Below are 14985 nucleotides of genomic sequence, written 5' to 3'. Positions count from 1 at the left end.
TTTTTATTTTGTTAAAATGAGAGAAAACCTACATATTGCGAGTGCAGAGATTACAGAACCAGAATGTCTAGGTTGAAATCCTAGCTCTACCACTGGACAAGCTGTGAGATCTTGAGTAAGTTACTTAACTTTCCTAAGCCTCATTGTTCTCATCTATAACACAGGGCAAATAACAGTACCTCCCTCAAAAGGTTGCTACAGGATCAAATAATACATATCAATGCTTAAACATGCACTCTGCCAAAAAAAGTTCATATTTTTCTTTTAAATTATGAAAGAAAATAAAACAAAATCATTCACAAAAAAAATATAAGACTCCTAACCCAACTGAATATAGCTCTGCCTGTAGGTGGTAAAAAGAAAAAAAAAGTAAATAATCCTACAGAAGAAAAATGTAGATCAGAAGGGAAGGTTGGCAAAGAAAAAGTAAAATCCTTCAAATCTACAAAACTAAGTCAAAGTATAATGTCAAATTTTCCTCAAAAGCTAACAAGTAGCCCAATAGCTCAATCTGGAATTCGAGAACAGAACCTGTGTCCAGACATTAATGGAGAAGTGAAAGGAAATCAATGCATGCGAAGACAGACATTAACTGCAATTACAGTACTGAAGCCTGTTAAGCTGAACGTACATATACACTGCCCTTCACTGAAAAACTAACAAATCCAGGGTAGGACTGGATTAAGAGTGAAAGAAGGATGAGAATGACTTCAAGAATATTAGGAGATTTCAGGAACTCCTTTCTTAGTCTACTCACTGAAATTTTCCTATTACAACAAAGAACAGTATTCACTGAGTTTACTTATCCTATAAGTCAGTAAGACAAATCTACCAGCAATTCATGAAAGAAACATAATTTGTACCAGATCAGGAATGAATCAAGCAAAGCAGTATTCTTCAAATATGAGTACATCAACCATTTTAAAAAGTAAGTATAACTCTTTAAAAATATAAAATATAATATTTTCAAAATATTTATAAAATTGTAAGTCAAAAGCTAAAAAAACTAAAAAAAAAAGTCATCAATAAATTTAAAGCGGTAATTATGATTAGCTGAAATTAAATTCTATGTGCACTAATGAATCTGGTTTTAACAGCCAAGACACAAGTTTAGAGTTCAGCCTGTTTACACTGCTATGTGCTATGGAGAAATGAATTTCTCCTACTGTTTGTCTCTAGTCCAAAAATTTCCCAAATATGCAAGTGGCAGAGCATGAGGTGATTTTAGATGTTATATAGATGAACATTTCCGACTGTCCTAACTATAATAAAATGTACATACAATTAGCACTTCAAACTCATGAAGTAAAAGCTATGTGAAACAGATGAAGAGGATAAAGAAGTACAAGCCTGCTACGTATAAATTCAGTGAGTTGTAAGGAATTCATTCATAGCACAGGGAATATAGTCAATATTTTATATTTACTCTGTATGAAGCATAACCTATAAAAATACTGAATTACTAAGCTGTTCACATGAAATATAACACTGTACCTGAAACTATTACAACACTGTTGGTTAATCGGCTATACCCCAAAACAAAATAAAAAGTTAGAAAAAAAAAAGAAATATAATACTTAAATCAACCATTGTTGTTGTAGCTTAGTCACTAAATCATATCCGACTCCTTTGTGACCCCATGGACTGCAGCCCACAAGGCTCCTCTGTCCAAGGGATTTCCCAGGCAAGAATATAGAAGTGGGTTGCCATTTCCTTCCCTAGGCGATCTTCCCAACCCAGGGATCAAACCCAAGTCTCCTTCATTGGCAAGCAGATTCTCTACCACTGAGCCACCAAGGAAGCCCCAAATCCACCATATTTTAAGAAAACAAACAAACAAGGCTACGTGAAAAAAACAGTGAGTCCATTTAAAGGAAGCTAAAAAATAACATCAGTTGTAAATTAATACAACAAAAATAAATGTGGCTGAATGACTAAAGTTCGGAAAATAGCACTCTAGTCAAATCACTGCAAAGTCTTTGTAAAATATTATTTTGGCATAAAAGCTTTATTTACAAATTACGTCAGCTTCTGTACTTACTATTTGGAGTCACCAAAATTTTAAACACAAATGAGACTTCTAGGTACCAAAACTGTGAACAGGGTTCCAAAAGCTATCAGTCTGATATCCTCAAATATGTTCACGTTAAGTAAGACTGTCAAATTCAAATTTCAAAACTGAAAACTCAGATAATTTGTGACCCTCTATAAATTCATTCCTAATCCCAGCTTGAAAAACTCTCAATTAAAGCTAACCTAATCATCTGCAATGTAGAAACATACTGATAACAAGTTGTTACTAGGAAATGAAAGAAAGTGAAAGTCACTCAGTCGTGTCTGATTCTTTGCGACTCCGTGGATTATACAGTCTGTAGAATTCTCCAGGCCAGAATACTGGAGTGGGTTGCCCTTCCCTTCTCCAGAGGATCTTCCCAACCCAGGGACTGAACCCAGGTCTCCCACATTGCAGGTGGATTCTTTACCAGCTAGGACACATACAGGTTAAAAATGGTGGCTTCCAGTATGTATGGTCCTAAATTTTTGTCCAATGAACTCGAATCTGGTTTATTAGGTAAACCTCTATAATTAAACAATATTGAATCTAGGTGGTAACTTCAATTTCTTACTCTAGAATTACACTGTTCATCACAAGGATAAAAACATCACAAATGAAAGCTATTTGACACAAACCTCTGGTGTTGTCATGACATTTTTCAGATGATTAATGGCCAGAAGTCTCACAGGCGCAAGCGGATGATTCAGACTGAGCAACAAGGAGGTATCAGAATCTGCTAAAAACTACAGGATTCATCACAATTAGCAAATGATCTCACCATTAAATCTGAGCAGCATATAATCAAGAAGAACCAAAGAAAACCACACCATGCTGACATATTCAATAACCATCTAATTTCAGAGAGTAAAATGTAAAGTAAACCAAAAGTAAAAAGTAAAGCAAAATCTTTGCCTCCAAAACACAGTATGATTTGTAAATAGATAAAAAAATCTGTACTGCAAATGCTGTGATTTCATGTATACTTGTGTCTATATGTAGGTTTAAATCAGTGAAGTAATTTATGAAGTGATTCTGTGTTCTTTATGTATATCTGAACATATATACATAAGTTTTATATGTAAGTTTGCAAAGGGAAAAACACCTAAGATAAACCACTGGGTATTAGGACCTAAATGAAAATATATATCAAAAAAATTGATCACTGAAGAAAGAATGCATTACATCTATTAAGAAAATGATGTGATACTGCACTGGAGTTGTTGACAACTTCATTTATTTATGTAATTAGACTAAGAAGGAAGTCTATCAACCTGTGATCTGCAAACGAAATACCACTAAAGATGAAAGTCTAATTATGGAAGAGAAACACCAAAACAATCACATTTCTCTTCATAACATTTGTTTTCAAGGCAAACAATAAGAACTACTTAAGTATCTAACTTCTAGCATAAAGACTTGAGGCAAATTGTCCCTAGAAAATTTCTGAAGTCCTAACATAATCATGAAACAAAATCTATTTCCCTTTTCCTAATCAATGACTCAAACAGCCACATGTGGCTGGCGGGTGCTGTGCTAAGAAGTGAAGATACAGGAGAAAGATAAGGATCTCTAGAAATCTAAGTTAGGCCATCTTTTGGTGACTGCTAATAAGCACTAGACATAAAATTTCCAAACAACACTTTTCCTGAAATAAGCATCAGGTTCAGTTATTTAAAAATTACTGTACCTTTCTGCAATTATTTAATTCCTGCCTCAGAGTCTTACTCTGTACCTAGGGCAAACTGAGTAAATCTTCTCTCTCCATGGAACTTCTCAAACAGCAGGAAAGTAGCAAATTTCCTTCCCAAGCTCTCCAAATAATCCCATGAATATCCGTGTCACAAGTCCCCTGAAGAAAAAGTTACCTGGTACTTCCCTCCACTTGTAGAGAGAGAGATAAACTGGTGAAAAAGCTCCTGCTTCTTCAGGTCTGTAATCTCCTTCAAACGCTCCTCTAATACAGCATCTAATGTTCTGGGGCATCTGGGATGAAAGTAAAGAGTCAGTTCATTATTCTTAGTACAGTTGTTAAACTACACAGACCATCTAGGTATAAAAGAAAAAAAAATCTAACTTTTTAATATTACTGAGATTAAGACTTAAATTTTTGACAAACGGAATATGTAAAACCAAATGACATTGATCAAGTTTGTTACTATGACTATTTCAACAACAGTCTATATAAAAAATTATACTCTCCAAAGCCCCCATACAACCTTTATTCCCTCTTATATTTCAAATATATTTAAATCCTATAACTGTCCCTCCCTGAAAGGTAGAAAAGAAAAACAATCCCTTTATAATTCCTTCACTATATTAAGTAACTTGTAAATCATCTCTATAAAACCAGAGGTACACATTAGTAAGTGCACACAGACACACACATACACACAGCTTACCTGCTTTCTAAAAGTCTGATAAGTGGAAGAAACTGTTCATTTAGCAAAGATACTTTATCAGAATCCATCTTGTCCTGGGAACTATATGAAATATACTCTTCAAAAAGAAGGCTGCAAAGCAAAGCAAATACCAGCAGGCATGAGAGTTACTATGTATTGAACACCTACTACGTACTAGGTGCTTTAGAATGTATTATCTCTGTCAGACCTCCACAGGGTAAAAATTAGATTAATTTTACAGATACAAAAACTCGGACTAAGAAGTCTTATAATTTGCCTGAGGTTAAACAAGAACAGCAACAAGAGGCAATACTCAGTGAGCACTATTACATCATAAAAAGTGGAGCACAGTTTTCAATCCCTGTCTGAGTCCACAGCCAAGCTCTCAGCAGTACTTTGTATATTTAAACTCACTTAATTCACAAGACAACTTGGAAGCAGGGTGCACAAATGACACACCCTCTAGATAGGTGTGCCCAAGGATACACAAAGACAAAACCAGATCCAGAGCCTGACCTTCAGAACTTACTACTCTACCTGCCTGGAGGTGATAGGAGGAAGGATTTAACTTATGTCTGGGCTTCCCTGGTGGCTCAGAGGGTAAAGAATCTGCCTGCACTGCAGGAGACCCAAGTTCAGTCCCCAGGGTTGGGAAATCACCTGGAGAAGGAAACGGCAACCCATTCGAGTACTCTGGCTTGGAGAATCCCATGGACAGAGGAGCCTGGCGGGCTACAGTCCATGCGGTCACAAAGAGTGACTGAACAACTAACACCTCCACTTTTTTTCTGACTACTATGACGACATTCTTTTCACCGTATCAAGTTGCCCTTCCAGTAAGAAAAGAAAACGGGAGACTCTCAACTATTTTTACTTAGTGGTTTAAGTTTCTTAATGACATTTACTGATTACCAACTGTGATATAGTGTTTCTTGCATTTTGGTCCACTTAGTACGAGGAAATTTTAAACAACCAAAATTACATATAATATAACCCAAATTTATCTTCACTATTAACTCTGCATGATCACATATATACACTAAAGACAAACAAGAGAAATTACTTCTTTTTCTGTTGCCACAATCACTTTACTAAGTACTTACAATTAAATGAACATGGACAAAGCAAGAAATACATTATAAAGGGATACTAGAAAACTGTTAACCAACCCTGAGAAGGAGGATACTAAGCCACAGAAATACAAGTATCAAAAGTAAGAGCTTACCCAGCCAACAAATGGTCTAAGTTGTTCTTCAGGGATATATTTGTAAGTATGGCTTCTAAGAGTCTCCTATAGATTTGACCATCCATCTCTTCAGTTTCTTCTCCTTAGCATACATAACAAATTAAAATTGACTGGAGAAAAATGTTTTTGCATGTGCATACTATTAGGTTTTTTTATAGCAGAAAATCTTTCTATAGGAATAACTTTAAAACATATATCCACATCCAGCTTTATACCTATTTTCAATTCACCTATTTGGTCATTTGTATCTTTTAAAATCATTTTGTATATATTACCCTCATTTATCCTTTACTTGAAATCCTCTATATTTTTTAAAAACAAGTACTATCATGCCTCTCTCATTAATCAAACAGAAGTCCAAAGAACACAGTCTTTTCCCAAGCCACATTACAAGCAGTGAAGCTGGGACCTGAGTCTACATCTCAATAAACTATCTGAATACAGGCTAAACTTTCACCTCAATGCCTCCTTACTGAACCCAGAGCTGTCATCTTCCACTATGTAAGACTGAATGTTGGCCCTGACTTCATTACTCACCATCTGAACAGGAAATGTACCCTTTCATTTGTGCTAGTCGTGTTTCTGAAACTTGTATTTAAACTGAGATTGGGTTAAGTAAGCCTTGTTTTCCAATAAATGGATGTAACTTTAGAGATGACTTTCTTACTATGTCTTTCTAAGTCTAGTAGCAAGAGCACCAAGAATGTCTTCCTTGTCTTTCCATACTTATTGAAAGGTGAAAAACATATAATGCCAATAATCACTTTCTAATTAACTTCTGGCCTTTTTTTAAATCTGGATTTTCACACATGAGATTTTTCTTCTTATATTTTCAATGACTCAAGGGAGAAAAACTTTTTTGGGCAACTAGATATTTATTGGAAAGGAATCACTAAAGTTTGTTAAATATTTAGATGAAAAGGGAAAGTTTGACTCAATAATGTGTTTTAACTGTTTTAAAATAATTCCACAGTCTTTTTTCATGTAGAAACTATAAAAGAACACACATTAAAAAAAAAAAAAAAAACTACCTAGAGAGTGTCACAGAGTGAAGTAACTCTGAAAAACAAATATTGTATATTAACACATACACGTGGAATCTAGAAAAATTGTACAGATGACCTTATTTGCAACAGAAATAGAGAAACAGATATAGATAACACATGTATGGATGCCAAGAGGGAAAGGCGGCAGGCGGGAGGAAGTGGGAGACTGGGACTGACGTATACACACTATTGGTCCTTTGTATAAAGTAGGGAACTAATGAGAACCTGGGTTTCCCTCATGGCTCAGCTGAGAGATCATCGGCCTGCAGTGCAGGAGACCCGTGTTTGATCCCCAGGTTGGAAGATCCCCTGGAGAAGGAAATGGCAACCCACTCCAAGATCCTTGCCTGGAGAACCCCACAGACAGAGGAGCCTCACAGGCTACAGTCCACAGGATCACAAGAGTCGGACACAACTTAGCAACCAAACCACCAGCACCAAAGAGAACCTACTATATAGCATAAGGAACTCTACTTAATGCTCTGTGGTAACCTGAGAGGGAGTCCAAAAGGATACAGGTGCCTTTATAACTGATTCATTTTGCTGGACAGCAGAAACTAACACAGCATTGCAAAGCAACTTCACTTCAATAAAAATTAATTTAAAAAAATACTGAGTGTATCACTCAACTAACAAGGTTCTCCCTTCAACCAACCTGCTCCCCACCCTAAACGTTTCTCATGTCAGAAAAAACAGACAAATTACACAAAAAGAGGTGGACAGCAGAAACGCTAGATATCTCAAAGATATTAACCAGGGTGTGATTTTTATCGTAAGAAAATCAAATATGAGAAAGTAAGTTTTTGGACACAACAAGCAAAACCATTTACCTGTAACCTGATTAATCATGGAGACGACCAGATGGGGAAGCATGTAACGCAGAAGAGGACTAATGTCGTATGTTTCAGAAATTCCGTGAAGTAGTGTAATAAGATCAGGAACATTACACAAGTGAGGAAATGGCCTTTGGAGAAGCAAGGACATAAGATGTTGACTTTACATGTTAGAAGACAATGAATGGCAATTTTTAAAAATAGCATAAAATTTATCCTATGAAAAAAACTACTCAAAATAACTTCATTCACCTCCAGTTATCATCATTCTCAATTCAATCGTACGTACTTTTTCCCCAGGCTCTCTGGCTTCTGTCTCTGAAGGAGAACTATCAAGCAACTCAATCCATCCTTGATCAGAGAGGGAATTCTGGTCAGTGTTCTGATAATCTGTGAAGCCAAGGAGTTAACGAAGGTATCTTCCATGGTCACTTTCACGGAAATCTGACATATTATCATGTACGTTGCAGCTCTGTAATCTGGTAAAGATGATTTCAATCCCTGAATATTTTTTAAAATATAAGGAAAAGCAACAAACTATGTTATTTTAGCCTGCTGAAAAATATTACTTTATTTTGACAAATTGGAAGTGTCATAAATTAGAGGTGAATACAACCTAATGCACACTGAGAGTCAACACTCCTCAGAAGTGAAAAATCAAGATGCTGGCCCCCTTTCCTGAGGGGACATGGAAATGAGACAAGATTCATGGATGACAGAAGGGATCTCAGAAGGTCTCCCAACTCAAATATCCACTACACATGCTAAAAGAACAAAGGAGTCTTCTTTTGTATGCAAACATTCACCTGTGTAAGGGAGACTTCAATCAGAAACAAAACAGTATCTGACTAAAGACAATAATTTGGGGACCCTGGTTGGGGGGGCTTTTGCAGTTCGTCTATGGGGAACCTGGAAAGGCGGGAGGCTATGAGGTACTTGGGTAGAAGAAACATCAAGAAGCAGAAGTCGATACAAAAAGAATTAAAAGAGAGCCTCTGCCTTCAAGAGATTTTATAATCCATTCTCTTTTAAAAAGAATTTCACTTTTTCCTTTTTTTCTCAAAGATTTTCTGATTTAGACCATTTTTTAAAGCCTTTACTGAATTTGTTACTATATCACTTCTGTTTTAGGTTTTGGGATTTTTGGCCACAAGGCATGTGGAATCTTAGCTCCCTGACCAGGAACTGAATCTGCACCCCCTGCATTGGAAGGCCAAATCTCAACCACTGGACCAGCCAGGAAGTCCCCCAGTGTTCATTCTTAAGGAGCTTCCTAACTAAGATTCCACTCTGGTAAGTTTTTAAGAAGTCATATTTTTTACCTAAAAATTAAATTTCATCAACCATCTGAAATAAACTGCCAATGTAAAAACATTTATGCCTAAGTGAAATTTTCAAAAGCAAGAAAATTTCTTCCAGTACAAAATAATCTATTTTACACATAAGCAGGGCCAACCTTTTGAATATATGGAAACAGCTTGGCAACTATATTGTCGGATAAGTCCTCGGCAGCCACGAGAGCAGACACGATGGTAGAGGCATAGAAACTTAAGAGCACCCTCAACTGAGTGGAACTCCCAGGATACTCAGCAAAAGCCTGGAACAAAAACCACAAACCAAACACATTTAGAAGTGAAAAGCTAATGAGATATAATTATGAAAATATTTATAGTTCTCCTCAACTACTTCAGGCTGACACTTTACTTCTACCATATAATATTAAACAATTAAACATGGCAAGAATGAACAACCTTCTTGACATTTTTAGACTGTGTCTTTGTTTAAACAGTCGCTGTAAAGTATTTGGCAAGGAAGACAATAATTTATTTTTGTAGAGAAACAGCTTTAGTGGTGAAAGATGGACTAAGCTGCACATGCTCCACAAGAGGAGAGCACTTAACAAAAGGCACTTCTTCGAAGTCCCACTGCTGCTACAGAAGGCCCTCATTCGCTTTCTCCAGGCCGAGGAAGCAACATGCTAACGGAATTACACGTTCACGAAACAGCGTACTACTCACCTTCACAGATTTTGTCACCAGACTACAAATGAAATCCATGAATCCAAGATCTTTGTAGCAGTGGGTAACCAAAGTTCCTTTAGCTAAGGGCACTCCAGACCGCTGTTACAGAGAGGAAGAACCAACTATTAGTAAGGATAATTCATCAACTCATCATTAAAGTACCTACCAAAGTAACAGCTTCAAACTGCTACAGTTCATTAATACAAAATATAGTCTTCCATTATAACTGGTGGTAAAGAAGAGACTAACATATAAAATTGTGCAAACTTAAGAAATTCAAAAGAGAAGGGCCAGCAATGAGTGTGGAGGTACTCAGTGAAAAATGGTTACTTATCATGTGTTGCATTTTGATATGTATTTATCTAAATCCAGATTCTCTAGATTCTTAGTAACTCTACCAGTTAGACTTGGTTTTTCAGTCACTGTGATATGGTTTTGTCACTGCTTTACAATAACACTAGTAACAGAAATAGACTAGGAACCCAGTCAACTTACACTGCTCTTCCCATGACCTAGCACTGTGCATGGCATATGCAAGTGCACAATAAATTTGGAATAGATCAATGAAAAGATAATTTGCAGCAAATTTCAATAGGTTAAGTGTGGTTTGGATACCTGAAACAAGTGTGTCTAGAGAACAGCAAAGTCTATGCGTAGATTAGAGAAAAAAAATAATGTTATTAGCAGAATGAATACTGAGTAAAAGTTTGATAGGCTTTATTACAGGTTGGCCTTCTCTTCCTGAATATTCTTTAGATTAAGTGCTTTACATCCAAATTCTTTTCTTCTTCTAATCAAAATGCCCATTCCTTTCTCTTTACTAATTCTGATCATGGACTGCCTGTCATCAGCCAGAGAGTTACTTGTTCCATGGTCACAACCTGTTAGCCTACTTTCATCCCATTTGCCGCCTGCTGGCCCAAATCACCATTCAACATTTAATCAAATTCTTGCTAACAACATACATCTACTTTCTTTACTATAGTCACAGACAAGGTGGTAATGACAAGTCAGTTGTTTTCCTACAAAATCATGCTATCTGATCTCAGCCAGAGCCTTCCTGTAAGGCAATCACCCTATTATTTATCTGTAAATTAATTCTTAGCATCTTCTTTCAATACTAATTTCTTGAAGTCCTTCATTTTTTTTTTTTTTTTTTACTTTTTCTAAGTATTTTATGCTTTTCCTCACCTAACCTTTTTTAAGCTTTTCAGTTCCAAAATTCTAAATGCCAGACAGCACAGTATAATGGAAAGACAAGCTCTAGAATCAGATCTAGATTCAAATCTCAACTCTGCCACTTTAGAGCTGCTTGAACTTTGGTGAGTAACTTAATACTCTAAACCTGTACTCATCTGTAAGTTTTTTTGTGAGAATCAGAGATAACAAAATACAAACTGCCTATCCTACTATTACGTGCCAAATAAAAGCGAGCTATTATTCATAATAGTTTCAAATGGAAGCTAGGAAATAAAAGTGATGGAGGTAATACTTGGTGTACTCTTAGGAACACCAATGGCTTTAATTTTTCCTAATAATACCTTTTATGAAGGCTTGCAATTAATACAGATACATTATCATTCAACAATCATACCTTAATTGGTAATAACCAGAACCATTTGTGCTTTGAATTATTAATTTTTAGAAGCTGTATAACCCGCACAAATATTCTTGTCTCGTGGTATGGCAGAACACAAGCAATGAGGCTATCTTGATTATAAAGATGGATATGGAACCTGGAGAAAGAAGAAGCAAACAATTCAAACTGATACAAAACTTACAAGCATATATTTCCTTATGTGCCCAAATGGTACACCAGTGACCTAAACCCACTTAAAACAACGATAAAACTAGAAGCGAGGTATAGCACACTTAAAGCACAGGCATGAAAGTATTCAATACGGTTGGCCAATTCTTATGCAGAAATATTTTAAAATATTCAATATCAAAATTGACATCCATTCACTTTTTCTCAACTTTTTAAAAAACCCATTTATTAACATAATTTTGGGATCACTGCAGTCAAACCAACAGAAAAGCAAACTGGGTCAACTAGGTAACACTCAATTTCTCTCTGTTCTCCAAAGTTCACCTTCCACAGCTGTTTCCTCAGTTTACCTAACTATTAATATCATCATCCTAAAACCAGAAGACTAATTACAAAGAAAATCATATTACCTTCTTTGAATAAAAAAAAATTATGAAATTACAAGCCTATTTAATTTGTTCATGAACTTTACAAAACTTGGTATTGGTCATGCCACCCATTAACATAAGACAGATGTATTAATTCTGTCAGATTCATTAAATCCTTTCTAGCCTTTAAGATCTAAATCCCTTCCAGGTTTCTTTCTCGAGATGTTTTTACTAATTCTCCCAGCCAAGTGATCCCTCTGTCTGTCGAAGCTCTCCTATCCCTTCTCTCTTATAGCACCACACCTCTTGCCTTTTATTAGTTCTCTAATAGGGCATTAGGACTAGCCAAGACTAGTGGCTAGTCTTCACTTCCTCCATGAAGCTTTCTGCAACTACTTCAGGCAGCACCACACTCCCAAAACCCTGTATACACCCTTACTGTGGCATTCATTTCACAATGGTTTAAGAAAAGGCAGCACATTTATCCTTGTATTGAACTTACTGTTTGCTAAATAACTCACATGAATAAATAAATGCAAAAACAAAGGCAAAAAGTACTCCTTACAATAATGATCTATTTGGGGGAAATCAAATGCTAGAAGACAGAGAGAAATAGCACAAATTTGATTCTTTTTTTGTCTGAAGAATCTAATGATGTGATAATCAGAAGACCCAGGTTAAACTATGTTTTCTCAATGACTCACTGGCCTCCTTTACCTCTATGCCTCCAGTTAATGAATTGGAAGTCTTTCTACTTTTAAAACATCCATAAGAAAAAAAAAATGTGTAAACTATGGTGTGATACCAACATGATGTAAATAAATGAGAAAATAGACTGAGTAAACTTAGACAATTTCAAAAGGAGATGAAAGATCCGACCTTGGAAACAAATTTATATCGCCGCTTACGAGTCATGTGACTCTGCCAACTTAACTTTCTACACCTGTTTTCTCAATTGTATAATGGGGATGAAAGCACCACCTCGCTCACATGAATGCTGTAAGCGCTGATAAGGCATACAAAGTGCTTACCATCAGGCCTGGTGTAAAGTGTTCCATACACATTAGCTATTACTGTTTTTCTTTTTTTTTGTTTTTCTTAAGTTACAGTATTTTAAAGAATAATATTATTCTTTTCCCAAACCACCATTTTTGTTATTTTGGCAAGAAGTTCAATAACACTCTTTGCCCCAAATATGCAAAAGTAATCTGTAATAGCGAAGTGACATAAGCCCCTTAGAACCAATGAGGTTAGACTATTTACTCAAGATTTTTTTTTTTTTTTTTACTCAAGATCTTTTAAAAAGTAGTTTTACTTTTCACTATCAATAAAAATGAGTTCAACATAGAAGGGCATGCTTATCTCACCCAATACAAATCATGTTTATCTCAATATTTAAATTAACAAACGTTCTCATTACTTAAAAACATCAATGTTATCATCCCATAGTTATTTCTGTAATTTCATTTGCTACCTGTGGATCAACCACTCCAGACACTTCTGTGCCGGCTTCAGCAGGAAGTAAGGGGACAAGTGAATAAGAAACAATGAAATGTTTTCATCCAGCTGTTTGTTCACTGCTTTGGTCTGAACGCTGCGCTCCAAGGTTTTTGCTAGCTGGCTGAACAACGGTGCTTCAAATCGCTCAAAGGAAGGATCAATTCCAAGCAGCTCTTCCAGTCCAGTGCATCCTAGGAAAACTCCAGTTGATGTAACAATTCTTTGCAAGTAAACACGCCTCACCCTTCTTTTACAGTTGAAGTTTTCTCTAATACTCTCTATTCTTTTAGAATAATCTGTAATACAGTCCCAAACATAGATTTCTATCCAACATAGAAAATAAATTTCATCTCACCAAGGAGAAGAAAAAGTACCTCGAGGCAGGGAGCCTTTTTTTTTTTTTTTCAATACAATTTCAGTACAGTAACTAGGCCAGTCCTTGGAAGACCCCTCCCTGACCCCCCAACCACTGCTTCCGGCCTCTTCCTTTCTACACCTTAGATAACTTCCCCCAACCTTAGTGTGAAATTCAGACACTGCTACCTATACACATTTTAAGCATCTAGAGCGTAGTTATTTGCCATTTTCTTTCCCTAACAACGTAAGTCGAGTTAGCAAGATACAAACCGCTAAGAGAGCGGGTCAGAAAACACAGCAACATCCGGGTAACACACGCTTCCCAGGGATTTTTCTAAGTTAAAGGGCAGCTCACCAATGGCAAAGAGGGTGTCTCTGTCGATGGTGCCCGCTTCCTTGGGGTCAAACAACAAAGAGGCAACTTCATCTCTAGATAAAAGACTGGCGTCACTCTGAGGGAGGGCAAGCCGTTGGAGCTGCTGGGCTAAGGACGTCATCTTTCACGTTGGCAGACTTCTAAAAACACAGGTTAAGAAGCAGACCCACCGTGAGAACCCTCTACAAAATTGTAAGACGGCGTAACGGCAAACAGCAAATGTCTCACGTACAAGCAACTTTCCTCCGCACTCAGCGAGGCTGCGGACACATCACCTGCTGTCCAGGAACCCCCAGACGCCAAACGTGCAAACCCTAAAACAACAGCACTAATAGCTAATGACATCCCCGAGGGCCGCGCCAAGCGTTTCTCAGCTCCAACTCCGCGGAGACTCGAAAACTCGAGGACACCTAACCCTCTCCTCCATACCGCCCCGACTCACAGCCCCTGCTCACCCGAGCTCGACTTTGGGCAGGACTCAGAAACCAATGAATCTTCCCAGCAGCTCCCACATGGGTACCAAGAAGTCCAGCTCTCGGCCGGAACTGTAGAGCACGCCTCGCGCGAACTTCCGGTCTCAGGCACTACGGCAAGAGAAGAGGTACAAGCTTGCCGGAAAGCGAAACGATGACTCCGCCCCCAGGCGGCGAAGCCCCGCCCCTCCGCCGCGCGGTCCGGATCTGTTGGAGGCTTGCGGTCTGTGCTTGGCTCGCTGCTGGGTTTCAGTTTCTGACTGGGCATTTTGTGAGCTTTGACGTTCCGTAGCAGGAATCCTTCATTCAACATACTTATCGAGATTTTTACTACATACCGGCAGCATGGCGCAGTGGTTAAAACTGAGCCATGCCGTCGCAGTCCGGGTTAATATACCCGCTCTAGGGTCTTTGGGCTCTGTGAGCTGCACTGAATTCTCGTCTCTCGGAGTTTGGTATCTCCTCTATAAAATGAAAACAGGCTGAGAGTTTCATCAGATGACCTACTGATGGCAGCGCGAGCCGCTCTGCAAATAAATGCT

At 37.4% G+C, this 14985-nt stretch overlaps 1 protein-coding gene across 2 annotated transcripts in view; it reads right to left on the bottom strand.

Annotated features, from left to right (window-relative positions):
- HEATR1 (HEAT repeat containing 1) overlaps nucleotides 1-14536 on the bottom strand; it is a 47494-nt gene extending 32958 nt beyond the window's left edge. For both annotated transcript variants that reach the window (XM_061161409.1, XM_061161410.1), the window contains exons 1-12: nucleotides 14426-14536; nucleotides 13950-14110; nucleotides 13212-13428; nucleotides 11196-11337; nucleotides 9599-9700; nucleotides 9037-9177; nucleotides 7870-8081; nucleotides 7578-7711; nucleotides 5681-5783; nucleotides 4456-4566; nucleotides 3922-4039; nucleotides 2692-2799 (exon numbers count right to left, since the gene is read on the bottom strand). In XM_061161409.1, coding sequence (XP_061017392.1) covers nucleotides 2692-2799; nucleotides 3922-4039; nucleotides 4456-4566; nucleotides 5681-5783; nucleotides 7578-7711; nucleotides 7870-8081; nucleotides 9037-9177; nucleotides 9599-9700; nucleotides 11196-11337; nucleotides 13212-13428; nucleotides 13950-14091 — 1530 coding nt within the window. In that variant the 5' untranslated portion in view covers nucleotides 14092-14110; nucleotides 14426-14536. The remainder of the gene's footprint in view (nucleotides 1-2691; nucleotides 2800-3921; nucleotides 4040-4455; nucleotides 4567-5680; nucleotides 5784-7577; nucleotides 7712-7869; nucleotides 8082-9036; nucleotides 9178-9598; nucleotides 9701-11195; nucleotides 11338-13211; nucleotides 13429-13949; nucleotides 14111-14425) is intronic.
- Between the last annotated feature and the right edge of the window lie 449 nt (nucleotides 14537-14985).

The sequence above is a fragment of the Dama dama genome, chromosome 15 (genome assembly GCF_033118175.1).
Source record: "Dama dama isolate Ldn47 chromosome 15, ASM3311817v1, whole genome shotgun sequence".
NCBI lineage: Eukaryota > Metazoa > Chordata > Mammalia > Artiodactyla > Cervidae > Dama > Dama dama.
Note: the sequence above shows the minus strand (reverse complement) of the source record. Positions and strands in the feature narration are given on the sequence as shown.